This window comes from Molothrus ater, chromosome 2 (assembly GCF_012460135.2).
Source record: "Molothrus ater isolate BHLD 08-10-18 breed brown headed cowbird chromosome 2, BPBGC_Mater_1.1, whole genome shotgun sequence".
Taxonomy (NCBI): Eukaryota; Metazoa; Chordata; class Aves; order Passeriformes; family Icteridae; genus Molothrus; species Molothrus ater.
In genome coordinates, this window is record NC_050479.2 from 112024758 (window position 1) to 112052755 (window position 27998).

The following is a 27998-nucleotide window of genomic DNA, read 5'->3' on the forward strand; positions in this document are numbered from 1 at the left end:
CCTCAGAAAAAAATTAGGCAGAGAATTTACATGTCCTGAAAGAGACTGAAAGAACCAGGAGCCCCTTAGTAATGAAGATGTGACTGATAAATAAGCAGGAAAAAAAACCCGCAGGTAACAAACAAGGATGAAGTCAAATCCTTCCCTAGTGTAAGCCTCCAGGAAAGTATCACTTTGGTTGTGTTGCATTTGTATCTCTTCAAATTCCAACAGACTATTAAGTGTGAACAAATATTAATAGCAAGATTTTTTAAAATTTTCTGAGAAATATGAAAATTAAAAATTTCAAACAAAAATGTACACTTGCATTACTTCAGACAGCACTGCCTCCCTATACTTTTCTTGAAAATATTTTTATTACAAATTGCCTTAAGAGTTTCTAGCCTATAATGACTTAGACTTTCAGAATAAGTTCCCCTCTGGACACTAACTCAGGTATTTTACCTCTAGGCAACAAATAATAAAATAACATAAAACAACAAATGAATCCTGAACATTAACAGCAAGTTGTTAGGAAGAAATACATAGAGTTTAAACAGCATTCTTCCAAAAATTATCCAAAGATACTAATTTGCTACATGGATGACACTTTATGAACGGAGCAACTCTTCTTGTAGTAATTCACAAGAATTAGTTGTTTGCTTCTTAGAAACTGTGTTTAGGTAGAGATTTTTTACAAGATACCAATAATATAGTATTCCTCTCAGTCTGTATCCCATCTTCCTTCCCTTAGAGAATGATTAATAATCCAACTCGGAGGACTTATTCTATTTTTGCCATCTCCAGCAACGCACCTGCACGTGTGCACAAAGTGCTGCTGAAATTACTTTACTTACATTAAAGCCCAAAGTGATGACCTTGTGCAAATCTGCATCATGGAGAGAAAAAGGTCCGTGAGAGAGAGAAAGAGAGGGAGAGAAATCCAAATTCCGCTAACACTTTCTTCCCTGGACCTGGCTTCACATGGCCGGATGGAAAACTACCTAAATAGCAACAACACAGAGTGGATAAAAACAGAAATAATTTTTGCTCCCAATGACTTGATGTGGGGTTCCCTGACTGAAGGTTGTTCATATGCAATTGAAGAAATGACCAAATGTTGTAGGAATTTGATTTTACAACTCAATATAATACGATACGCACTAGAATTTTTCTTTGCAAAGGTTTAAAATTCTGCTGTATTAATTATGAGCTAGAGGATCCCAGCTCGGGAATACAATTTTTATATATATATATATTTTTTAAAGGAGTAATTAAAATTTTCAGCTATTTCTGAGTGACAAAATGAACATTTGATACCTAGAAATGCACAATATCCACCATTAGGAAGTTGAGTTTGCTGAGAGTATTTAAAAAGTGACATTGTCAGATTATACCAAACTCTTCCTTCAGATTGATCTGCTCAGAAGTAAAATACTGGATGTTCAATTTTAGTTTGAGCTGGATTTTTACATGAACTAATTAAAAACAAATGTTTTGAAAACAAAGTACCTCATTAGTTTGAGCCCTGCTCCAAATCCACATACTCACACAGAGAGCCTTGATTTGCTCCCACCCATCCAGTGGTCAGCACCTGAAGATTTTTCTGTTCTGTTTCCCCAGAGTTTCAGTTTGCTTTGTGAGGAGATGCACACCATAGGGAATCAGAATGAATTTACAACACGCTGATGCGTTAAGTATCTGGGAAGCGTTTTTATAAATATTTGGCTCTGTTTATTTCACATTTGGCTGTCACGCAGACGACAGCAACACTCTAAGCGAAATGAATGCAAAACACCCATGCTCTTGTCTGGAACAAAGTCATTATGAAATTAGGATGAACAACCAGGAAAAGCGGTTTTTAGTTACGTAGGTCTTTATTCAATGGCCAGTGTACGCTTACTTGAAGTAAAACACCACCCAAATTAGTATTCCCTCAATTTCCTGGATATTGCACCTTATCCCATTAGAAAAGCATTTCAGACCATTACTCTGATGTAAATAACAAAATCTATTAATACATTTTTAGTATACAAACTTGGAGGGGTGTTAGGAAAAAAGCTTCTCTAAGTGTTCTCTGGGTCAAAACGTTTCATGCGCTTTTTTTTTTTTTATGAGGAAACTATTTTTAGTGCTTGCAGCCATGAGCATTGCAGCATGCTATCGCCCCCCCCCCCCCCCCCAAAATAGCAATTACCTAAAAATAATAATTATAAGTGACAAGTTCTATAGCTAGTTTTCTATTTTATTTTTTCTGGAGCCATGCAGGTTTGCATTTCAAGGTGAACATACAAGCTAGAAAATGTTACCAGGAAACTAAAAAAGTTTATTTGCAGAGAAAGTTAAGATTTTTACCTAAGACAGCAGCTTGAATTGTACATAAATCATATACTGTGAGATTTCCTAAGAAAACCAAACAAAACAAAATAGCCCACAGGTATTGACCACTGGCCACCCTCTAGACTTACTCAGTGTGTTCTGCTGCTGTTTATTCTATCATTTGTTGAAAATTTTCCAATCTTTTTCCCCTGTCAGGTTCCATTAATTCTAATTCGGTATATATTTCACATCCGCATTATCTGAGTTTTCAGAGAATTGTGTTACCATTATGGCTTCTCCTTCACTTAAAAAATACAACAAACTGAAAAGAATGGTCTGTTACTCAGAAAGAGTCAGGATAAAGGTGAAGTTTTCACTACAGGTACATCTCACAAAAGAAATAGGCCAGATAGTACAAGCATTTCATCAGGCTCCACAAGCAGATATTTAACATACTGCCATAAACCAAAAGCACGGAACGACGGAAAACTCCAGAGCTGCTGTTCTTGTAAGACTTAACAGATACATAACAAAGGATTAAGAACAAAATACACAATGGGCTTCCAAAGGTTGATGGTTTATTCCTAGGGAACTTGTAGGACTTAAAATACTTCCGATCTACATGGCTCAAAAATGGAGGTGGCTTCTATCACTTAAGCAGAACTTGCACTCACCAGTGCTCGTGACCTCTGAGGCTGAGGAACTAGCTGGTTTCTACTTCTATTTTTTATAGTTATATTGGCAAAGGACTGAAAAAAAGTGTAGCTTCCACAAAGATGGATGCATCCACTGTTTGGGGCTGACCACAAGCATTTTGCTGTTTTCCAAGGCTCCTGTGTTTGGGTGAATGGATCGAAGAACTGCAAACCAAGAGTTTCATTTGCCTGCACATTTTATCTGTTATATTTGAAGTTATAAATCAAAGTACAGAATGGAGATAAATGTTTTCATTGCTTTCCTGAAAAAAAACCCCTGCTTTGGACTGTCTTACTTTAAAAGCTAAAAATACTATATACTTCTTAAAAGACCAGAGCTTAAGTTAATTAAGAAAACAATACTCAATCCCAGTCTTAAAATATTACCTTTGACAACAACAGAAAAATCTGAAAAATTTCATCTTCTCACAGACTCTAGAATAGCATAAATTGCTCTCTTAACATTAAAAAAAAAAACAGCAATGAAACTTAAATTTATCTGTTGACCAAAGTCAGAAGAGTGAAAAGTCAACAATACGCTTACAAGTTTTACATGCACACGGAGAAAATAGATACCTTTAGCAGAATACACATTTTAAATATTTTTTAAAAGCTGCATCTTCCATTCATGCCAACTAAAAATATCCTCTATTTTCTTGCCAGAATAGCTGATGCATCTTACATTTCTACGTACAATAAAGACACTCAAATAGATGATTTAGTTGGAAAGGGGGAGGAGTAGTCGATGGTTGTTTGCAATTGTGCAAAAAAAAGCATTTTTTCTTTTTTTTTTTTTTTGAAAGGGAGTTTGGTTAGAATTTGGAAAGAGATAGGGAATAACCCATATATCCTAATGGAAATATGCAAGGAAAAAAAATATAAAAAATTTATTTCACATGCTAGTCACCATTCAAAGTCTGTGTGAACAACAGAAAATGGTTGTCAAAAACATTCCTCACATAAACATTCATTTAGACATCAAATTCTTGTCCCCTTAAGCTGCTAGTGAACCTCCTTTTTTAAACTCCACTTTGGCTTTTTATCCACCTGGTCTTACTTAAGAAGGACACACAGAGGAAAAATATAAATATATTTTGCAGATAGCCTTCTGTATTTTGTAGATCCTTCCCATCTAGTGCACATAAAAAACCAAAAGGAATGTGATCATTAATTTGTTACTTCACTGATTAGGAATTCTGCTTGGAGGGTTAAGCTAGAAAGCACTTGCTCTGTAACAAGCATTACAGAATTGAACATAGCAAGGGCTCAACAAATGTCCCTTTACAAAGAAAGGCTACATTGCCTACATTTTGTTCCATTCTGCCAGTTCATAGGGTTTTTTCCATGAATTATTAATGAATCAATGTGAACAGGCAGGAGAAATAAAAGAAATAAAACATGTAAAATTAAGCCTTTATATTTTTTCCCCCCCTAGGAGTAACAAGAACGCATCTCGGAGAACTTAAGGCAGTGCATAAGGACACAAGGATGGTATAAAAAAAAATCTGAATTTACTTCTTTGGATTCCTCGGACAAGCTTGTAAACAACTCCTGGTCTACAAATCTTGTCATTTGCAGAGCAGCTGATGAGAGGGAAGAAAAGAAGTAATGGTAAGACCTATTACCTGTCCCTGAACTGACTAAAAAAGGCTGATGGCATCACGGCAACCCAATGGGCAGGAGATAGAGATATGCAGAGCAGAAAAACAGTGTGGAAATGAGCTGTGCAAGTAACATCTGGTAAAGACCAACACCGCTGTAATTTCCACAGAGTTAGCTGAAAACAGGGCACTGTCCTGTTCCATTTAGCAGACAATTCTGAGAAAAGTGGCTCTGTAAAGAAGTGTAGAAGAGGGAAGGGCTGTTCTTAAATTCCTGCACATACATTTATATACACGCAATGTTGTGTGTGTTTGTATAAATCAAAGCATCATCTCATCAGGCTTGAAAAAAATAGGGGGGCAACTCTACAGTATTGCTCACACGATTATTTTTTTGCTATCAAAGCCTATCATGCTTCAGAACAAAAGCTGTGTCAACTGCATGAAGGTTTTTGCCATTTTAGTTGTGATATTCAGGTACAAGTCTTCTAATATTCTTGTCTCAACAAAGGACTAACAAATCATCTGCTCATAATTAAAATTAATACTCTTCATGGACTTTTTAACAGAGGGTTATAGGAGGACCTCAGCTAGATTTCCAGATGTACACTTCTGTACCTTTGAAGAGGGAAAATAAAGAAAATTAAACATATATATATATATATATATATATATATATATATATATATATATATATAAATGTGTATTTGAAAATGTGAGATGCCTTCCCTCTGTAATTTCTCAAAGGCCAAATTTGAGGATTCTGAAATTTGTGGTCTGGCGTCAATAAATTCAAAGTCTGCGTCAGAATTCATGGCCCATCTCTAGAATTACTTTAAAACATTTTCCCCTCATGCCCGATGTATTTACTTCAGAACTCAAAGATCAAATAGAAAAGCTTTGCAAGTTCCTCAGTGCTAATCTTGGTGGCATCTTTCAGCTGCCCTTTTAAAGAATAAGCACAAACACTTTATAGTGAAGTGGAATTAACTCACTGTGAGGAGGTATGCAGCTTACTGAATCTGTACTGAATCCGTCTGAGCTTATTTCATGAAAAAATTAAAAGTTCATTTCCCTAGAAGTCCTTCTAGGGAAGGACTAAAGTTCCTATCTCTAGAAGTGAACTCTGAGAAAGCTTGAAAACACTCCAGGCAGCAGAAAATCTTTCTGCTCACAGCTCTGAGCTGAAAAACCCAACTGTTTGGTCTCATTGTTGAACTAAATTCATGACAGATCTTACATTTTTGGTTTTGTCTGTTCTGTATCCATAACGTGGCAACAATTCCACAAGTTTTGATTTATATTTCTTCTATTTTATCTACACTCTTTGGCTAAATGCTGCTATACTTCAAACTATTATAGGTATCCAATCAAAAATACTTCCCCTGAAATCCACAGGCAGCCACCTCCAAATCAGTGACAACAGCATCCCTTTCGAAACTTGAACCATTTATTCTTTGTGAGTGTGAATACCCCAAGAGCTTTGCACCAGACACCTCTGCAAGCTGCATTACACATTTTTCGAAGTTTTCTGCTGAATATGCACAAATAGGAGCCTGAACTACAGACATTGTGTGATGGGTTAAAAGGGAGGAAATGTATAAAGATGGTTTTGCAGATGGATTTTGGCCTAAAGTAACTTCCATACTTTTGTAGCCTTACATGCATCTGTGGATACAGAACAAGGCACAAAATATGAGAAGTATACTAAAGTACAGGATCATATTTGGGTATCAGAAAGGGACAGAGGCCCCAGAGGTTGAAGGGAGGACAAACACAAATCATGGCCTGCCACAGAATATAAAACCCCCCTCAAAACCCTCCTGGAAAGAAAAATTCCACAAATCACCAAGACTGGTTCCAGAGCATTAGAAAGCAGCTGCAAAACCCTCCTCTCATCCGCAGAAAACTTTCCCATAAAATGTCTGTGGCAGTCACCCAAGCTCTTGAGGATGCTGGGTTCAAGTACAGCCAGTGTGTACATGGAGGAGGGGAAATCTTCCAGAGGATTTGGCTCTAACGCAAGCTCAGATGTGGCCTATGGCATATTCAGACCTCACCTGAGGCCTTTTCCAGATGTAAATTTTGTTGCTCTTTTCATCTACTGAGCTCCTAAAAAGTAAATTCCTCCTCAAACTAAACTTGACTTTGGAAGATCTGTGCACACCGAAGCTGCTCCACTCAGTGCCCAGGCAGGGCAGGCCTGTGCACCACACAAATAAATTACACAAAGGAAGAAATGGCTTCATGTTGTGCCGTGTCTGGTGGAGAAGAGCAGATGGCAGGGACGTGAGGGGAAGGGCCCTGCCCTTTTGTCACCACCTGTGCCCCATTTCCCGCCTGCCAGCTCTGCTGTGGGCCACAAACCATCTCCATGAGAAGCCTCTCCCATGCATCTTACTTCGAGTGACAACTTTTCCATCACTGCCTCAAACCTGCCCTTTGGAATCGCAGGGAAAGCGGCCCAGGTGAGGCCTGGGAGCTTTGTTTAGTTACTGTTCAGCTGTGGCGTCGCTCCAGCAGGAGCAGGGGCCCCTCATCCCATCCTTCCTCTTTATCCCAGGCCAGTTCAACACAGCAGATCCCTCTCCTCCTTCACAGGGGGCAGACATGGCTGAGGTGCTCACACAGACACCCTCCTGCTACCAAAATGGTGGTGAATCCACCACAGAAACATCGCAGCCTTTCCTCAAAAGAGCTTTACAGGAACCCCTGGCAAACCCAAAGCCCGCCTTTACCTGTGGCTGGGAGCTGGGCCTGCAGGGTGGCAAGGATGGCGATCCTCCTCCACCTCTTCATCTTGCCAAGCTGGACAGCGCTGGGGACGGGAGAGAAGAAGAAGAAGAAGAAGAAGCAGCTCCTCCACGGGCTGTGCTGGTGTGTGGCCGCCACAGGAAGAGGCTCAGCTCCTATGAGAGCTTTCGGAGTCCACCTGCCGGCTTCCTCTGCCTTCACAGCCTCTGAGTGAGGGCTGGGGTTTGCCTTCTTGGTACTGATGTTTGGGGTTTCCTTTGTTATTCATCCTTTTCCTCTCTGCTAGATGATTTTTTCTGTGAGATGGGGTTTTTTTTCCACTTTGTCTGATGGTTTCTAGATCATCCCCACTCAGTGGCTGCTGGTCTCTCTTTCTGGGATCGAATTTGACCTGACTTCAAAAAGGGGTTTATGCAACTATTCCCAGTGTGCAGCACAGGGCAGAAATAGAAATTTAAAACTGTAAGTTATAGTCACTTTTGAAAAATATAGTTGTCTAAACTCATAACAATACAAAACTCATTTCTAACTCCCACTTTGTAAGACATCTCACATTATTGTGCTCTTTTTGAATGCAGGCAAATAAAAATTTTCACTTTTTCATTAATAAATGAAAGTTCATTTTAGACAACTGTGAATTAGAAAAATATAGCTTAGGTAAACCTAATGGCTTAAAGCTCAGCCTCACTCCCATCAAAATACATCTGGCTCAACAGATCACTGAATGTTTAATGTTTACAATAGTAATACTAATAATGCACTTGAGGACCAGAGCTTAGGCTGGGAGGAAGTCCAAGCATCTCAATGCATAATTTTTTTTCTCTTGTCTCTAATTCTTAGAAAAGAAAGAGGAATGTGCATCCCCAGGAGGTACAGAAACAGATGATAAAAATTTCCCTGAAGTATGGTGGGATGAGAGTTATTATGCACAAAAAGGTAAGGTTATTATGCTACAAAAAGGTAAGGCTTTTGAAGGCAAAGTAAATTGAAGTTCTTGGAAGAAATTCGTCACCTTGCTGTCTAGAGTAATAAGGCTAATACATGGATAAAAGAGTCTCTTCCTTTAATTGAATAATTATATATTGTGCCAGTCAATACCAAAAGTACTAGACACTAGTAGTAGTCTAGCACCAGGTGTAATAGTGCAGCATACCCTTCTGTGTTACTGAGTCTCTGCTCTCTCCCAGCCCTGGGGAGGGTTTTCTTTGTGCTGATTCTACCCCAAAAGCTCCAAGAAAAGGCTGGAGTTGGGCTCTGACACCACCAGGCAGAAAGGAGAGCACAGCCCAGGAGAGCTGCCATGCACTGAACCTGAACGAGGTGTTATTAGCCCCAGAAATGGCTGTGCTCAGGTACATGTTCTATATTCCAGTGCAAGCTGGATAAAGCCCTTTGCTGTCCACATCTCTGTGTGACAGAAGATTGGCTGAAACAAGGAATTAGTGAGCAGAAAAAAGACCCCTGCTCTCACTGCTGGCTGCCTCAATCTCACTGATGCCTTATCCAAAAGCTGAAATATCATCCTAGTTATTGATATTTTTGGGTAACTGTGTTTCCAGAGAAGCAGATGGCACTGCTCATCACTATTCCACTGACCTCTGTCTCCTCCTGTTATTGATCATAGCTTCTCCCTCCGGCAGAAAGCCAGCAAATTATCACTTTGAATAAAGAGCTGAGGCCAAAGGTAAGGGAAAGAAATGAAGAGCTGTGTAAGAAAGAGAGATTAATAGCAACAGTAGGCACACTGGGAGAACAGCAGTTGGGCCAGTGTGTTTTGATGTCTAGATAGGGAAAGGTCAGAGAAATGGAGTATATGGACTTCACTTGGAAGTGTGGGTAGAGTCGGAAAAAGGCTTTGCATGACAGTGCCCCTTGAAATTCCCACCTCCCCATCCCTCAGCTTTTGAACTAAGGCAAGCTTATCATTATCCAAATATAATCAAAGTATACAGAAGAGCACTCATGCTTGTATTATGGATTATTCTCACAACAAGTATGGTGTGGGAGAGACGCAAATCACATGCAGAAAAGCAGTAGAGGAAAAGATAAAGGGGAAGTGGTCTCCTCTCTAGGAAAAGGTTTTTCAGTGTTCATAAGGTTTGCAATTCTACCATGAGGAATGGTTTGCTTAGAGTGTCACCTTCTTTTCAGCCTTTCTAGTCTTTGCATCTCCAGGAGCTACACAGTGCTATAAAAACTTCAGCACCTCCTGCCCACATTGTGCATTGACCAATCTTGCAAATGCACTTCTACCAACAGTTTAAACCATACTGATGTTTCAGTTTACTCACTTCAGTCAGATTGTAAGGACTTTGTTAACCCTGGACTAGAAATGAATGCCAACCCTTGTTCAGCTGAACCAGCAGCAATTTTTCTCAATACAGACAAGGCCACAGTGGAAATATAAAACCCTTCCTGCTGTGTTAAGAAAAGCTCTCAGCTAAACTTGACTCTTCATCTAAACATATGGGTGGAGGGAAGTACATTCTCAAGAATTACCTGCACTGGGAAGACTGCAATATTTGATCTGTGGTTCCTGAAACAGAATGGGTCAGGGAACTGAAGTGGTCCCCAAGTACAGCTCAGTGTGTTTAATGCTGGTTAAGGTGCAGCTCATTATCCGTAAGGATAAGATCTTCCATAAAGTAGTCAAGGCATACATTCAACTGGTTCTGTGCATCCATATGCCATCCTTTCTCTGGACACAAAAAATCCTGGAACAGCTCTAATGCAAGAGGCTGATTCATTCCCAGAAGCATTCCCTTTTCACGCTTACTGGTTATGCTTTGACTATACCATAAAAAAAAAAGCAGCAGGGTTTGCAGTTTTAACAGGAAATAAATGAAAACTAAAAAAAAAAAAAAACCAAACCCACACCACAGTCAAGCTGAGGATTAAAAAAATATATATAACTACACACTGCCCTCTGGCTCCTGTATTGCTACCACAGAGATATGCCTGTAATCATCACTGCAGACTGCTGGGATTGAGAACAGGTCGGTTATCAGGAGCTCTCCTAAGCCTATTTGATACAGTTAACACTTGCAGGCAAAATTAATTCCTACATCACCTGATGGAGGAGCTGGCCGACTTCAGAGATGTGAGAATCCAGACAGACTGCAGAGCCTTGCCCCTGGTCCAGCAGGGAAGTGATGCTTGCAGTGCCATAATTAACTCTACAAGTATTAAAAACGTTTCTGAGATGTTCACACAAAGATAATGGGTGTTTAAAAAAGCAACAATTTTCACTGGTGTGCAGGCTGTAGCTTCCAGCCAGGCATGCCACTCAGACCAAGACACTGAAAAGAAATGGTCTGCTGTTTATAGTGTATAAGCCCACAATTTTTATTGATAAAATGTTGGAGACTGACAGTCCTACACTGCTTCACTGCATCTCAATGCACTGTAGTGCCTTACAGTGCAGCTTCGATTTGCCATAATTGGGTTCAACTGTGCTAATCCCCTTGGAATGCAGCAATTAATACTTATTTAGTGGTAATGGCTGCATTCCAAGAGGATTAGTCCCTGCCCTGCACTTTTGCCAGCAAATGGAGAGCTGGCAAGAAGACAGTGTCTAACTACAGGTCTTGCTTTGCAGCTCCCAACAGGGAGACAGAAGGAGTTGCTCTTGCTACAACTGCTCCCCTTTGTGTATGAAAATACTGCTTTTCCAAGGAAAACCCACCTGACTGTCACTACTCCTTGCAGCTGCATCGAGCAAATAGAAACCCTGACACGTGCAACAAGAAAAAAAACCCCCAAACATAAAAAGGGACACCTGTGCAGGATCACAAAGACAAATATGGTCAAGAGTGCATGTTTCCTGTGGGAGATTATAAACAGGCCCTGATGCCATGCAAAAACATATCTCTATTCATTATTTCAGGGATTTTTGTGACTGGTAGTTTCCTTTTTCCTGCTATGGTCTTAAAATCTTCAGTGCAACAGGGTTTGTGGAAACCTATAAAGGACTTGTTAGGAGAAAGTTAAAATGCACCCTCTTTGAATGCTCAATTTTGAGACTACTGAATCTGTAATATCCAATTTTTCCCTCCCCAGTGACACCTTTATGATCTGCTCTGGATTTTGTTGTTGTTAATGCACTCAAGAGACCACTGCTTATACCATATTTTAAGGAGGAGGAACAGTGCTTCTTTTCTTTTCAGTTACTCAAGCTACTCTCCCTGGCATCATCAACAACCCTGTTAATTGCAGGTGAATTTCCCCAATTACATTGCAGCATATGTAGAAAAATTCTGTGACTTAACACTACACACATGCTCAAAATGCTCACTTTAATTATAGAACACCTTCAGTATTTTCTTGCATGGCTGTACAGAATATGACTTAGCAGGCTATGCCTTTTATAAATATAACAATATTGAAAAGCACACACATTTTAAGGTCTGTAGTAAGCATCTACTGTTCCTTTATTCTCCTCCCCTCTTTACCCCTAACACACATCTCTTCTGCACGTTTCAAATGCTTACCTGAGGAAAAAATTAAATTAACTGAAATTCGTTTAAGCATTTAAAACAAATAAAAAATCCAATTCATGCTTGATTAGATAACTGTTTTTTGGCTAAAAGACAACAGGAAATTAGTGTGCAATGTTCCTATAATCATACAATGCAGGGTTTGTGCAACTATTTCTCTTTCTTATCTCTAAACAATTGCCATCTTTCAATCTAGAAACAGTTACTTGTTAACACTGGAAGATATTTAACACGTTCCATTGGCATAAAAAAATTATAGAAACACAAATTATCTTCAATGTTTTCATATAAATATACATGCTTAGATATGCAATTACACACTATTTCTTGACACTGTCTCTTTCTCACCCTTTGTACACACACCCCCTCTATTTGGTTTTGTCAAGTTACTCTGAGCTTGTAGCAATCACAGATTTATTTTAAAAAGCCTTAAAATTAATTATTCACAGATTAAAAGCAAGTAATCTTATTCTTCAAATAAAGCATTCCTGTCATCTAAGGGTATCAAGATGAGTTACAAGTATTTTACACGAGTGCTACAAACTGGTATCTACATTTTTATAGGTAAGAGGAAGGGAAAAGTAAATTTACAATCTGAGTCAGTGACAGTAGCAAAAATAACATGAAGTCGTTCTAGACCTGTGTGGATACACTGACAATACTACTGAGGTCAGGGGAGAGACTGTCCTCTTTCCACAAGACCCACAGCAGCTGTTGGGCCCACCACCAGATAGGTGGCATCTTTTTTGTTTAAACTGGAGAAATTCTATGCAAAATTAGGCCTAGCAGCTGTAGGAATCAGAAGCAAATAGTAATGGGGAATTTTTGAGGCTTTTAAATGTAGGATATTAAGAGCTAGAGGAAGAAAATAACTCAGAATCATCATTATAGCTATCAAGTTCTTTGATTAAACCCAATATCCCCTGAACAATACAGAATTGCACCCTCTCTGGTACTAACTGCATACCCAGTCACACTCAACCAGAGCACTCCCAACTCTACAATCAGCACAACTAATGAAACTCAAATTTTCAAAATATGACTTTTTAACCTTCAATATATGTGAACTAGGGTTTATTTCCTCTCCCCAGCTCATAGTTGGCATGACATTTATAGGAGCTTGCTAGCTTTGAGGTCAGACTCCCCATTTCAAATCTGAATCCAACAAAGTAAAAACAAATCTGACAAAGGCAAGTACCTAGAAACGTTACCTAAGCTTTGTTTACATAGAAAACCAAGCTGTGAAAAACATTAACTCCTATAGCCAGAATTAATACAGCCTTATGTTTTTACACACCAATTCAACTTAGAAACTCTGAGGAAGCCTCTAGACACAGTTCTTAAGTCAAAGAGCCCTGTGAGTAACTGCAAGAGGCTTGTATGAGAAACTCATGGGCTGACCTCCCCAGCAGAGAAAACACAATTATTAGAGAGAACCAAGAAGAGGAGCTGGGAAGGAGGGCAGGGCAGTGGTCTCAACCCCAAAATAAGCAGTCCCACAGTACCTGGAGAAGAGCAGAGGTCGGGTGACAGCAACCAGGGTCAGGCACACTCAAGTCAGGATTAAGGCCAAGACAGCAGGACTGAGCAAGCAACAAGAGCCTGAGCTCTAACACAGCCCTCATGAAGAAAGGGGAAGCTTCAGGATGTCCCCAGCTCTGCCTCATCACCCAAACACCTGCACATCATCAGGGCAGCCCAAACCAGCGGAGAGCAACCTGGGGGCACTTGAGGAACCCAAGATTAATTAGCTGTTGAAAATTACAAATCAGAGTCAAGTGGTTTAATTCAGCTCTTAATAAGCCTAAGCTGAAGCATGGTCACACTAATGAACCCCCTCTCTCTGGATTTGACAGAAATAAGCATTGCTGGGCCTGGAGCCGGCTGCTCCCAGCCAGTGTTCCGAGGCATTCTATACCTGTCTCCATTTCCTTTACTAGAGTTACTTAATTTAAAAACCTTTAAATCATTTTCATGGATATTACTTCTGAGCTCTCCGTAGCACAAAATGATTACAAAACACAAAAAAATGATGAATGCTCCTTTTTTTTTTTTTTTTTTTTGCAGCCAGCAGGCTGCTGTGTTTATGGAGGGAAGCATTCATAATGTAAAGCACTGTAGAAAAAGAATTTGTTCATATTATGCCCCCGTCGTTTGCTTTTCCAGCATCTTTGAGTTATGATGAATTCAATAACCACTTTTAAGTATTAAACATTTAACACTCCAGCTGAATGTAAGTCTGTGGCACCCTCTTGTGTTCAACAACAATATATCACTTCATTGGATTTTATCTCGATTCAATGTTTTTGCTCAGGAAAAACCTTTAGCAAACAAATTAATCCATTAAGTTACGAGTAACACTTTTTCTGTTAGTCTGATACTCTGCTTGACCTACTTCTATTTTATTGTGAAGATCACAGGCACAGTATTAAACAGCTAAGAAATTAATTCCAGAGAGAACTGAATAAAGGATTAAATGAATACTTGATATATTTAAGATCTATTGTGTAATGGTGTTGCATGTTGCAAGAGCCTACTGGGCACAAGTCCTCCATTTAAAACACAAGAAACAAATTGAAAATCAAGAAGTAGAAAGACAAACATGTCAATAAGCAAGATCAATAGAAGGAAGAACATGTAGTAGGAAGCAGAACATGACAGGTTATGATTACCCTTATTAGATTCCCAGCTAACAAACATCCTGTGGCTTAGTGAGGTGCCTGCAGTTATCCTGTGTCAGATTCCTGTGAGTGCAGGTGCCTCCCAGGTGGGGAGGCTGACTTCATTGCTGCTGAGAATATGCTCAGGTACTCCAAGCATGCCCTGGCAGAGGATACACACAGAAATCAAAACACTGATTCATTGCTTACAGCTGTATCAATTGATTATACTCAGCCTCTTCTGTTCCAAGCCACAGTATTACTCCTGGATGGCAGGAAAAAGGAAACATACAAACAAATTCCTGAATGAGCTGAACAGAATGAAGGTGAGCACAGGGAAAAGAGGTGAGGAAAAATAAGACCAGCTGATGACTTTCTTGGGTTGGTGATATAAACATTTACATACCTATTACTAAGGGAGAAGATTGATAACCTGAACTGCTTTACATTCCACTACTACATATAAAACACACCAAGAAGTATTCAGTGAGATGCACAGATACAGTTCCAGAGTTCTCTAATTGACCCTCAAGTCCAGGTCTGTACATGTATCTTAACCAGTTTGCTGATCACCATTTTCCCAAAGAAACATCAGATTTCAAAAGTGAAGATATTTGGATGAGCTAGAGTTGTTGCAGTAGCATTACAAAACTGTTTTAAGATCTTACTGTTACCAAAAAGGCCCTCCCACTTCCAAAGAGAAAATACTTGGGAATTGATAGTAAAAGAAGAAAACCCACAGACAAAGCCAGCCTTATTCTTCACCAAACCCTCAAGTGAAAGCAGTACTTTTGAAAGTGGTGTTCTGGTTTTGGCTGGGATGGAGATTTAGGTTTTGTGGTTGGGTTGGTTTTTTTTTTTTTTTTGCCTTAGTTTGCTTGGGGCTATGTTTTGAATTTGTACTTAAAACAGCCTTGACAACACACCAATGTTTTATTGTTTATGCAATGTCAGGACCTTTCCTGCTTCTCACCCTGCCTTTCCAGCCATGGAATCTGGGGGTGCAGAAGCAGCTGGTTGAAGTAGGAAGCTGGGGATGTGTGGAATGATGGCATTTGTCTTTGCAATTTTTCATTTCACAGCAGGCAAGCATGTGAAGTACAAAGACACAGATTTAACCCAAGGAGGGGAAGGCAAGTATAAGTAGGGACATTTTCCCATTAATTCTAGCAAGAATGAAAGACTTCAGGGAAACAGTAAGACAAGAACACTAAAAAGAGAGTGCTATTATGAAAGAGAGCAGGAGGGAGAGAATAATTCTTGGACATGCAATAAATAATGCTTGACACCACTTGTCAAAAAAATATTTTAATTTTAACAAAAGCCCAGCATCATCAGTCTCACACATCAGAAATTACAGGGTTACACATAATGCATTCAGGCGTCCTCACAGAAAGTATTGAGTCCATGACAGAGATTCAGTTGAGTTTTCACAACTGTCATACCTTAATTTTTTTTTTCAATTTCACATTAAATATCAGTGTTACCTATTCAACAGAAATGGTTTCTATATTTTAAGTTTTTTTAATCCTAAATTAATTTTAAAATAGTAGAACAGTACCAAGTAGCTTCCTTCCCCTTATGAAGAAAGAACTCTTAATAAGTTACATAAAAAATACTTTCACAAATCATCCCAGTATCTGAGAAAAGGAGTGATATAACAACAACATTAAGATATGGGGATCTTACATAACAAATCCCACTGTTCTATAGATCAGCCTCCTCTAAGGAGTCTAAATTCTTTAGGTGAACTAGGTAATATTTGCTCACTGTAAATCAACTTGTTTGTTCATAAATACTTTTTAGTGCTGGTGATCTCAGCGCACAACAGATTGGAGAGGATGTTAAAAAGGTTTGGGTTTTTTTTTGTGGTTGGATATAATTTACTTTAACACAATTAATTAGGCACACCTTTCATTAATTTTCATTCTCTACTAATCATGAACCATTTGTGTCAAACTGTATTGCTTCTTTTTCATTTCTTGGTTACTAATCCAAAATTGCTGTCTAAGGCTTCCAGACCCCAAAATCTTCTCAGTTCTGCTGTTGAGAGGAACAATGCTGATGAACTGCCATTTGATCAGATTAACAAAGCTGAGTATTTCAGCATCTCAATCAGAAAACATTTACCCTTCACAACATTCTCTCTGAATTTACAAGACACTACTCTTCTTGAGTCAGATGTTTTAGGTACTGCTTCTATTACAGAGTCAGGGCACATAATCAGCTGAGGAATTACCAAGAACTCATCCTGAGATATAAGTACAGCTGGCATGAACACAACTGTATTCTACAGCACATTCAATAAAACAGAAAAATGGCTCAAAAAAGTGAGTTTATCAGCGTGCAGAGAAAATTCTTAACAGGATTTGGAAACTCAGCACATCCTTTGCCACTGTAATACAGACAATGCTTTCCATTCCATCAGCTGAGCCATCCTGTAGAACTTCACCATAAAATTCTAAACTGAACTGGTATTAAAAATAAAATATTGGAAAGTGCTCAGAAACATTATTTAACTAAGGCACTTTAGAACTGGACTAATCCTTTAGATTCCAGTAAACACAACATTTCTGAATGCACACTGTCAGACACCTTTCCAAATTCACATCCAGTGAATAAAATTTAGTTATTGCTTATGCACAAAGGTTTTCCATTGTGACATGATTCAAGTTAGTGAGAAGTTAAATCTGCTTCATAAGGGTAACACATGCTCATTAACAATGCAAGGTGTTTGATTTATTATATTATTAATTCAGCTCTACACTACATAGAAAAAATAAATCTTTCATGAAACAGCCAAAGTCATTCATTTCCATATCAGCATCACCAAGGATCTTCTTCCACCTACAAGGAGTAAGAATAACAGTGAAATGAATGCATAATTCATGTTGACTGTGCTAAAATATATTTGAAAGTTTTGAAGACTTGGTTTTATGTAGACAATAGAAGACAATTTCTCTATACGTCAAAATCATAAGGACAGATTCAACAGCAATTTTCTTTTGGAAGTATCAGCAATATTGCTGCAATCCCATTAATAAAGCTTCAGAAATGCTGAAGAGTCTCACTACTATTAATTATTAGACCAAAACATCATCTGTCTTGCAATTAATTCAAACAGAGGACAGTGACTGTGCCAGTGCTATAGGAGTCACTCCTCCCTGTTAACAACAAGAAGTTTACAGGTGTGAACTATAATGAGAGGTAGCCATGAAAAACTTCAGCACTTACTAAGGCTTGACACTGTAGTACTCTTCTGGTGTCACAATTTTCAATCCACCAAAGTAGTCCAGGACCCAAATATTGGTGATGTTGAATTTGGCAAAGAACCAATTGTGATCCTTGGGCCAACTTTCCATTTCAGGGTGGCGAGTGAATAATGCTTTTTTGGCTAAGTCTGCTTCTGAATCATTCACCTAAACAAAAACCAGGAAAATGTTACAATAAGATAGTCATGTAAAGATGAGTTTTAGCTAAAAAACCTATGCTGACTGCAGTGTGCTTTCTTAGTCCAGCCACATCTTGTCCCAAGGGGCTCATTACTGTGGCTGAGGCTGCTCATCCTCAGTGTGGTGTGCAAGAGTGTGAGACAGGCAACACTTACAAAGTAGTGGATTTCAGCATTAAATCAAAATGCTGCTTTTAGAGTTAGTATGAGCAAGAGAGTATTTCATCAACATAAGAATAAATCTTTAAACAAGCCACAAACAGAAAAGTATAGATGCTAGGTGAATTATTATAATGTGACGTCTTAGGTGTAATGTCACCTCCTCTGCACCTGCTCATTCAAACTGACAGAAACAGATACAACTGTGCTCAGAAACACACAAACATAAATGGGATGATATAACAGAATCTACAGAGAAGGGAAGCTGAAAAGTGTGATGGCACTTAATATACAATGTGTAGATATCTGAAGGGTGAAATCAACCATTTAGAGCTCTGGGTATAGAATAAGAAAAACCACCTAAATAAAATCAACTCCATTATTAATGAGAAACTCAGGAAAGCAACTACAAGACTGCTGAGTGCAATGTGCAAATATCAGAGCTGTGAAAACACCATATAATAATGAGACTATCAAGTAGGAGAGTAGTGATGACTAGTTCTCATCCTCAATCATTACCCCAGTAAGGGGATTAGTATATTCAATAAATAGCACATGCAGCTCTCATTTCCTCCTAGAAGACACCAAAGTACTGGTGCACAAAAGAACACTGCCTTGGCAGCAATGCCACCAGATCACACAATGCACATTTTCTGTCTATAATACCTGCAACTTTGTAGCTCAGGTTTGTATTTACTTCAACAGAGTTTCAGAAGCAGGCACGTCACACTGCTCAAACCAAAGAATGTAACTGAGCAACAGAGATGTGAATTAAATATGAAGGTTTTTCCAAAATAATGGCCTCAGACTTCATAGTTTCAGGATACATTGACAGGAATGAGGGAGATTTCCTGCATTATTTTCTTCCCAAATTCCTTGCTAAAGGCATGTCAACAGAGCTCCTGCAATAATCAAGGGTTAACTTTTTTTTTCCTCCCACAAACTACGAGCTGGCCTTTGGGTATCACAGCACAGAACACCTCAGCATATGCTTCTGCACAGAATTTCTCACCTTTCTCCTCTCCCTCCACTAAACAAATCTGTATCTGATGCACACAACCTTGCCCAGCGCCAGCTTTCAGCTGCTCACCTTTACAATGCTCCCAACGAAGATGATGTGGGCACAGAGGGGGTTCTGGGGATCATATTTGTGCTTTCTGCAGTAAGGAGTCTGTGCCAAAGACACAGTCAAGGAGGCATTTGAATTGACCTGAAATGCAAGAAGCAAGATAAGAGGTTTATGCTTACTTTTCTTGAGTGAAAAAAAATGTCATACCCACCACATTTTCAGCTCTTGGTACTTTATTCAGCTCAATAATACTGGCAGAAAGAGCAGAGCTGTCACCACCTTTTCCTAACTACATCTGAAAGGCTCCTTGGGCGAGCTCTGAATCTGAAATAAAGCCCAGTTCAGAGATGTACTGAAGCTTGTTCACATAAAATGCAAACATCACAGAACAAGACTCCTTAAAACTCTGAATTCAGCCCACCTATTTCACATGCAAATGATCATATATTACAATTTACAGACACAAAGGACAGTACAGAAGACAAGGACATACAGTGAATTTCATCAGGTGAAAGGGCAAAGTATTACTGAGAAGGCAACCAAGTGGGCTTCTCAACTGTTGGTAAAATTACCTAGAACAAAAACAAACATCTCTTCCTAACAGCCTCCTGGCTCTCCCAAACAGCTCTTTTGGAATTTAAAGTGAACTTTAGAAGTTAGGTTTAAAAAGAAAATTCAGAGTATTTAAGTGAAACACCTAACTTGAAGAATTAAAGAACCTATATCTGATTGTTTTTCTAAAAACTAATTTGGTGACCATGGCCTGAAAAGCACTGGTGCCAAACAGGATTGCAGAATGCCATCTACTAAGGGTCATTATCTCCCAGCAAGGGAAGTTCCCCTGCTTTGAGACGTTTCATTAGAAGAGCTCATGTCCAAGAGAAACCCTGCACAGTCACTTGAAAACTGCGGAGAGCACAGGAGACCTCGTGAAACAGAAGCAGCCACTTGAGAGATAGGAAGTTGCTTAACTCCCAAAAAGCTGACTCATGATTACTCGGTACCTTCTCCCTCGCCTGTGACTATCACGTGTCAAGAGTTTCTGCACTGAAGCAGCAAAATAAGGACCTGTTGAGGAGCCTCCTGAAGGAAATATTGATTACTAGTTTATACTGGTGGGTTTTATGTTATTCTGAAAGAGAACAGCTGTATTTGGGATGGAAAGAAAGATATAATGCAAAACAAATTAGACTCTCTACAGCACTCAGACATATAATTCAACTATTTTAAGGTAACAAACTAAAACCTGACATGGAACAAACAAAAAATCATAAAACAATCTGAAAAATTACCATTATTTTGTGTTTACTAATATTGTAAGTTACTAAAACAAACAAACAAATCGAATAAAGGAGGCATGACTGCAATTTCATTAAGTTTTTAGCAAACTCTTGGCCATAAAAGCTCTGGGACAAGGCCAATTACACACTCGGAGTCTCAGCATGCCAAAGCTGCCTTTCCATGTGTGCTTCCCTTTACGGTAAGCTCCAGAGATTTAATAACTATTCCTTCAGGAGGCTCTGTAAAAATTCTCTTTGCTTAGGTCCCACACTGACAAGTTCCACTCCTTTTGACTTTGTTGTGCGTGAAATTTCCTCTGTTCAAATATTCTGTGGCGCCTCATTTCTTTGCTCAGTGCTTCTGGAAGCTGCAGACACTTGCTCTGCCTGGCGCTGCCCTTTCTTTCTCAAGACCACGATCAGCAGGAACTTCTCAGGAGCCCTCCTGGCTGTAGCCACAGACAGCACTGCTCAAGGGCTAGTAATTGTCCCCAGGGCTGACAAACGGGGTGTCATCCTTGGAAGAGCCATAAACTAAAACACAGATGAAGAACAATTTTACGCAGAGGGTGCCAGGGCTCTGGAACAGCTGCCCACGGAGGCGGCGGAGTCTCCCTCTCTGGAGAGCCCTACCTGGACACGTTCCCGTGTCACCTGCCCGAGGTGACCCTGAAGGATCTCCAGAGGTCCCTCCCAGCCCCAGCAATCCCGCGGCTCCGTGAACCAGCACTGTCACACTGCCTTGCAATCACCACCTGCTGCTGAGCGCCGGCCTGAGTGACCCGGCCGCTTCTCCGAGCGTCCTCCGTGGGGTCACTCCGCACCCGCGGTGTCACCGCCCCTCCAGGCCCCGCTCACCTCCAGGTCCTGCACGGAGATCTCCATGTCGGTCAAGTACAGGTAGGGCACGCCGCTGCCGCCGCAGGGCCCGGGCGGGCCGTCGCTGAGGGAGAAGATGTTGGCGAAGGGGCGGCCGCGCAGCCCCTCCTGCGCCGACAGCGTGGCCAGCGCGCCCCAGTCGCAGCTGTGCAGGACGTAGCGCGCCATACGCGCCGCCTCCTCGGGCGGCGGGATAGCCGCCACGGCCGCCAGCAGCAGCCCCGATGCGGCGCACAGGAGGAGCAGCAGCCGCGCCATCGCTGAGGACATGGACAGCGCTCGCCGCACAGCCGCGCACCGGGACATCCCAGCCCGCACGGCGCCGGCCATCGACTCCCGGGCCCGCCCGTACCGCCCGCCCACCCGCCGCGGGGGGCGGAGCTTCGCCCTGCCTCACCAATGGCAGCAGCGCTGCCCGTCCCCTCGAGCCAATGAGCGACAACTTCGGGAGTGAAGAGCCCCCACCCCCGCTATCAGCCAATAGACTTACGAGGTCGGCGGTCCTCAGCCAATGAGAGCCACTGGAGGCGGGTCAACGCGCGCCGACGAGGTAAACAACCGCGAGCGCGCGGTCCGGGAGGGGGTGGAGTCACCGGCGGCCCGGCAGCCAATGGGAGCCCTGCTGTGCGTCACCGAATGGGTGGAAAACACCCCAAAATCGGCGAGTCCGAGCTGGGACCCAACCCCGCCGAGTGCCCCGGAGCACGGCACCGAGCGACACAGCCAGCCCTTCCCCGAACACCTCCGGAGCGGTGACTCCAACACCTCCCCGGGCAACCCATCCCAATATCTAATCAGCCTTTCTGTGAAGAAATTCCTCTGAATGTGCAGCCTGACCCTCCCTGGCACAGCTTGAGGCCCTGTCCTCCCATCGCGTCCCTCGTTCCCTGGGAGCAGAGGCCAACCCCCCCCTGGCCGCACCGTCCTTTCGGGTGGCTGTAGAGCAGTGAGGTCCCCCCTGAGCCTCCCTCTCTCCAGACTCCACACCCCCAGCTCCCTCAGCGCCTTCTCACAACACTTGCGCTCCAGACCCTTCCCCTGACTCGCTCCAGCCCCTCAAGGCCTTTTCCGAAGTGAGAGGCCCAGAACTGGACACAGCGTTCGAGGTGTGGCTGAGCACTGCTGGCCATGCTACTCCTGCTCCAGGCCAGGGTGCCACTGTTGGCCTGCTCGGACCTCACCGCGCTGGCCCCGTCCCACAGAATTCCCTCACAATCCCGTTTCCCTGGAGCACCAGCGCGGGAAGAAGGGGAGGTGATGGCAGCGCTCCCGCTGGCCTGCGGGGGCCGCTGGCGGGACGCGGCTCCCGGAGATGTCCCTGCTGTGTCCCAGGGATGTCACGGAGATGTCCCGGACATGTCCCTGCTGTGTCCCAGGGATGTCACGGAGATGCCCCGGCGGCTCCCGCCCGTGCCGAGCCAGTCCCCCCGCTCCGACACCCCCCGTTCTGCGGGGTCAGAGTGACGCGGAACAGGCCATGGCGCGGTGCCCGGCAGCAGCCGGCCCCTGCTTTGTGTGCCTGGGGAAGTCTGTCACATCCTGGAAGTGTCCCAAACCCGCGTGGATATGGCGCATGAGGACACGCTTCACTGGTGAGCACGGGGTGCTGGGTTAACAGGTGGACTCGGGGATCCTTAAGTTCTTTCCCGACCATAATGATTCTGTTATTCTACAATCCTTCAGCCCCACTATCCCTGCCCACTGCTAAATCAGCCTCAAAGGCTGGTTCTATGCCACCACAGGTGTTTGAGGCCCAGCCTTCCCTTGGGAAAACCCTATAATTTAATCAGAGCAGCAGGGACTATCTGTTTTGGGCCACAAAGCCCACAGAATGATCTGCCACTGGGCAGAACTCAGGTTTTACCTCTTGCACATGTCAGAGCCCTTGCTCTGCAAGGCTTGGTTTTGTCAGTTGAACACCATTCCACCTTCCACTGAAGGCTCTTCCAAGCATTACTTACCCAAATAAACACTTAGCTTGTTTTATCCGTCACTTTGTGCTCAGTGACCTTATAAAGATTTGTATAAAGAGATGCTTTAAACTGGGGTAACACTGAGACTTGATTCAAGTGGTCCTAAAAGATGGTGGGTTTTCATATTTCCACCTGGATCCAAGTATGTCCGCACTATGTAAACAGCAATGTAGCACTGAGAAAGCCAAATTAACTTGCCCTGTGAGCACCATCTGCCCCAGGTGCCCCACAGCACCCACAGCTTATAGCAGCCCAGATGGATCACCCTGTTGGGCTGAACTCAGCAAGAAAAATACACCACCCATCCACTCTCTACGATTTATCTGCTGTCCTGTACAAGCAGAACAAAATAATTTTTCCTCCAATGTTCTCCTTGCCTGCAGAGCATGGTTAGAAATCCCTGCCTCCTCTCTGGACACATGGAGGCTTCTGCTGCTGCCTTCTCCTGGAGATGCTCAGGAGAAACTGAAATTTTCATAGGGAACAAAAAAAGGAAAAGAAAAGGATGCTCTAAACCCCTGATGTGCAGGCACTAGGCTCTCTCACTTCCTCAGTTAGATCTCAGAGAAAGGAGAAGGATTCTCTCTCTGTTGTGCTGCAATATTGTCTAGGGGCTCTCAGCATCCTTGCATAACAGGGTCAAGAAAGTATTGGTAGGCACTACTAGTTCTCCTTTCCAAATCATGTGCTTCACTGCATTTAAAAGCCAGTAAATAGACAGTAATATCTCACCATAAATGGAGATACTTCCTCCAAGGTCGAGTTCATGGAATGATCTTAATTTCAGTGTATTTTATATGTGATGGGCTTCAGGCTGTGTCCCTGGAGGAGATGTATTTTAGTCAGAAAGTGGGCAAGGTTTCCATCCTGGCTTGTGTCATGTTTTGTCTGCCCTCTTCAGAGCTGCTTTTCCCCGAGCCAGCTCTCTCTGCAGCCAGCCTGGTTGCTGCATGGGCTGGGCACGGTTCCTCCTCAGACACAGCCTAGCTGTGCTCTGGTCCAGGCTTCCTGTCTAGGTCAGGCAGTCTGTCCGTGCACAGAAGCCTTTATGTGTCCAGATAACACCCGGGGGCTGTGCAGTCTCGCTGTGTGCAGCGCTTGATTCCCGAGCCAGGCCGGCTCTCCCATGCAAATGCCAGCCAGGGTGATCCAAGCCACTGGCCGGGGTGATTAAAGTCACTTGCCGCTGCCTGTGACAGAGGAGACTGACCTGTGAGTCAGCTCTGGCTAAAGCTGAAGTGCTCAGTGCTTTGAAGTGCCAATGCCTGGTGCCACATGAGACCCACCATGCAAATTGTTTCTAAAAATGTTGGTTAGATTCTCTCCTGAGGAGGTATCAGCCCTGCTGCTGCTACAAGTGGCACACAGCACAGGCAAATAAGACATTTATTTGTTCTCACCCTCAAACTGCCTGAATTACCTTGGTTGGGAATTTAGCTTGTGACTCTTCCCTTGGTGTATTTTTTAGAAGATAGGTAAAGTTATTACAGCGCTGGCCTGGTGTTCAGCCAAAAGTCCTTTCACTTTTTTGACAGCCACCACACAGGCAGTGGCAAGGCAAGCTTCCTCTGTGCACAACCTGTTAGGGACAGAAATATTGTTCCATTTTCAGTCAAAAAATCCTGTTCAGTCAGAGCTTGGGCTGCATGCTGAGGAAGCTGCTGGCGAGGGCCACTGCTTGTGGTGCTGCTTTCTGGGACACTGAGAGATGGGCAGTAGGGCTGACCTGATAGGAGTGTCATCAAAACCAGCACATATACCCAGAATTGTGTCAGCAGCCATGTTCTGGCTGGTTTTGTTGGTTTATATTGAGCCTGGTATACTAAAACTAGTAACCATAGAGGAATTGCTCAGTCTGGAAGCAAGCTGTCAGTGGCTCATGCTGATAATATTTGTCCCACCACTAAATGAGTACAATGGGATGCAGCCATACCTCTTAACACCCCAGCTCAGTTTGTTCTCTGAAGTCAAGCAGATCAGGAGAAAGAAGAGCTCTCCAAAAACATTCAGGTGCTGCAAGAGATGACACCAGTTATCTGAACACCACCCACCAGCCCCTGGTGGGCCCAGGGTGATCCACCTCGCTGTGATCTCATTATTGCAAGGTGAAATGCTCCTTGTGCCATAGAGCATTTTTTAACTTTACTCTGCTTAGGGACAGGCTTTTGCCCAGATCCTGGCAATTAGGAGGCCCTAATTAAGAAGCCTGGTTAATCTGAACCACGATGTTAGCACTTGGGCACCAGCTGACAGTCAGGAACACGTCAAATTTTTCAGTTTTTCAGTCAGTCTCTACCACCTACTTTTTTAGGTGGCCAGCATGAAAAAGACACAAACTCACATTCCAATTCAGCTTAGTGAGAGCCACTTTATAACCACATCCTTTGATTTAACTCCCTTTGGTAACGGGACTTTCCCGCTGACATCAGTTCCCAGGGGTGCAGAGAGCCTGGCACACGTGTGTGTGTGTGTCCGTGTGTCTGTGTGTCCGTTGGCACGTGTGTGTGTTTGTGTGTCTGTGCTCTCAGAAGGGCTTTGCTGCAGCTGCAGGACCCGAGCACAAAAATGTCAATGGTACTGAGCCTTCCAGCTGAGTTCATTTCCTGCTGATAAGTCCCCGAAGAAGAGGGCGAGGCTCAGCGTCCTCGGCGTTGCTTTAGCGCTGAGGGCCACAGGCAGGCAGCTCGGGGCACACTCAGCAAAGGGCGGGTTCAAACAGCGAGTTTCCCATAGAAAAAACGCTGCTCACGTTCGCTTCCTGTCGGCTGCCAAGTGACAGACCTGATGTGTAAAGGCAACCTAAAATAGGATGTTGGCTTTTAGAGTTGATTGATCTTTGAAATGCAAATGTTGTTTCTTTGGTGGTTACCTTATCCCCTCCTTTTTCTTTTTACTTGAGAATTGAGTTGCTTGAGTGGGAACAGAAAGGGTTGAAACCCCATTCTCAGGAGGTCAACAGCTGCTGGTTGAGTGGTGTGAGTCCCAGGAAAGGATGTGAGTAACAGCAGCCAAAGCCAGGCAGAGAGGTGGACAGAACGACCTCAGATACTGGCACTGACAGGTGAGCTGTACTAAAACCCTCAACGAATGTCTTAACAAAGCACAGAATTGCAATCTGTCCTGCAGGAACCCACAGCTCCCTCCACCCTTCGCTCTCCCACCACCCTGACAAACATACCTTCCCAGATTGGCAGCTAGGCAGACACACATGCCAGAGACAAAATTTTAGATGCCCTCCAATGCACTTTAAACTAACTGGTTTTTGAATAAAGCATAGCCATGGCTCTACATGTCCTTTTTGTTGCTCTCTCTGAGCACCCTGCAGAGGCTCCATTCTCCATCCTTCATAATGCAAGAAGCCAGCAAATGTTGCCCATGGTGTTTCCAATCATGGCAGAACCCCTCACACCACCTGTTTTGAAGGAATGCCAGGATGAAGGAGGTCCTTGCACCTCTCCCCCACGTGCTGCCTGTAGCAGGAGTGCCAGTCATTTCTTCAGAAGCAAACTTGCTGTGTTGCAAGTCTTGAAAAGAATGTCTTGAAAAGAATCAGACAGGAAGCTGCAAAATCCAGGGGGCCACAACTGCAGCATTTTCTCAGTCAAATGAAATTTCCCTCCAGAGCCTGTTTTAATGGCACTGGTGATGACTATATATTTTTTTTTCCTGCAGAGCAGAACAGATGTGGAACATTTTTTTGGATATAAGAACAAGTTAGTCTCATAGACACTGCTACATCCCAGGTTTGTAAGCAGGGATAAACAGAAGGATGCAAAGAGTCATACTCGAAGATACCTCCAAGTACTTGGAAATGCACATCATGTGCAACACCCAGTTTCTCTGTAGAACCTCCCTTAATAAGGTTTGTTTCAGAGGTCTTGCAGCTAAAGCACGTGGGTTGTTTGTTCAGATTTTCTAGTGGTTTTCAGTCCAGAAACAAGAGAGAGGAAAACAAATCCACACCTTATGTCATCTTGTCTGGAGAAAAACAGACACCATATTTCTATGCATTCACCCCTTGCTCCTTCAGGAAGGAAGATTTAGAATGGAAAAGTGTCAAAAGTACAGACAAAATTTTAAAAATGCTCCAAGTACTGCATACCATGCCCAGAGCAATGGCATTTGGGAATCCAGCAGGCAGAAAAGGTTTGCTTTGTGGCAAGATACTTGGAGGCAGAAATAAATGGAGTGAAGAATTGTGGTGGGGCAGCTGCAACAGCTTTTGCTTTACTAATATGGGTGAAGCGATACTGCCTCTCCCTAGCAGTTTCCTTTTCTGTACACCTAAGCAAATGGTTTCCTCTGCACAACAGAGCCCCTGAAAGCTGAAAGAAAACACTGAAACAGCCCCTGAGCAGCAGGAAACAGTTATGGGAGGTGTGACTTTGACGGTGTGTTACATGGCAGGTATCTAGAAAACAACACTTGTGACCCATGTTCAGTGAAATCCCTCAGCTTGAAATTTCCTGCTGTCCCCGCAGCAGGCAAAGCACGGGCAGTAGAAGAATCCTGCCTTCCCTGCCTGAACCCTGTTTCTCAGTTCAGTTTCTATTCCCTGTCCTAATGTACCATTGTCAGGACTTGAAGAAATGAATAGGATTTCCAAACAAGTGGTAGGTCAATTTTCATATTTATTTGAGATTTTATTTTCTTATATCTACAGTTGCAGCATCTTCTGGTTGC

At 42.6% G+C, this 27998-nt stretch overlaps 2 protein-coding genes across 3 annotated transcripts in view; both read right to left on the bottom strand.

Moving 5' to 3' along the window:
- CD247 (CD247 molecule) overlaps window positions 1-7616 on the bottom strand; it is a 45678-nt gene extending 38062 nt beyond the window's left edge. The window contains 2 exon segments of the mRNA XM_036388850.2: window positions 7333-7558; window positions 7560-7616. Of these exon segments, the coding sequence (XP_036244743.2) occupies window positions 7333-7558; window positions 7560-7616 (283 nt within the window).
- An 8180-nt stretch (window positions 7617-15796) lies between these two features.
- CREG1 (cellular repressor of E1A stimulated genes 1) lies at window positions 15797-21675 on the bottom strand. 2 transcript variants are annotated; one of them, XM_036390694.1, is made up of 4 exons: window positions 21322-21675; window positions 19205-19324; window positions 17739-17923; window positions 15797-17351 (listed from the first exon to the last, which is right to left on the bottom strand). In XM_036390694.1, coding segments are annotated over exons 1-4 (657 nt in total). In that variant the 5' UTR covers window positions 21673-21675; the 3' UTR covers window positions 15797-17350. The 2 variants fall into 2 exon arrangements, with proteins under 2 accessions (XP_036246587.1, XP_036246588.1); XM_036390695.1 differs by lacking the exon at window positions 15797-17351 and having other exon boundaries at window positions 17738-17923.
- Window positions 21676-27998: the final 6323 nt, after the last annotated feature.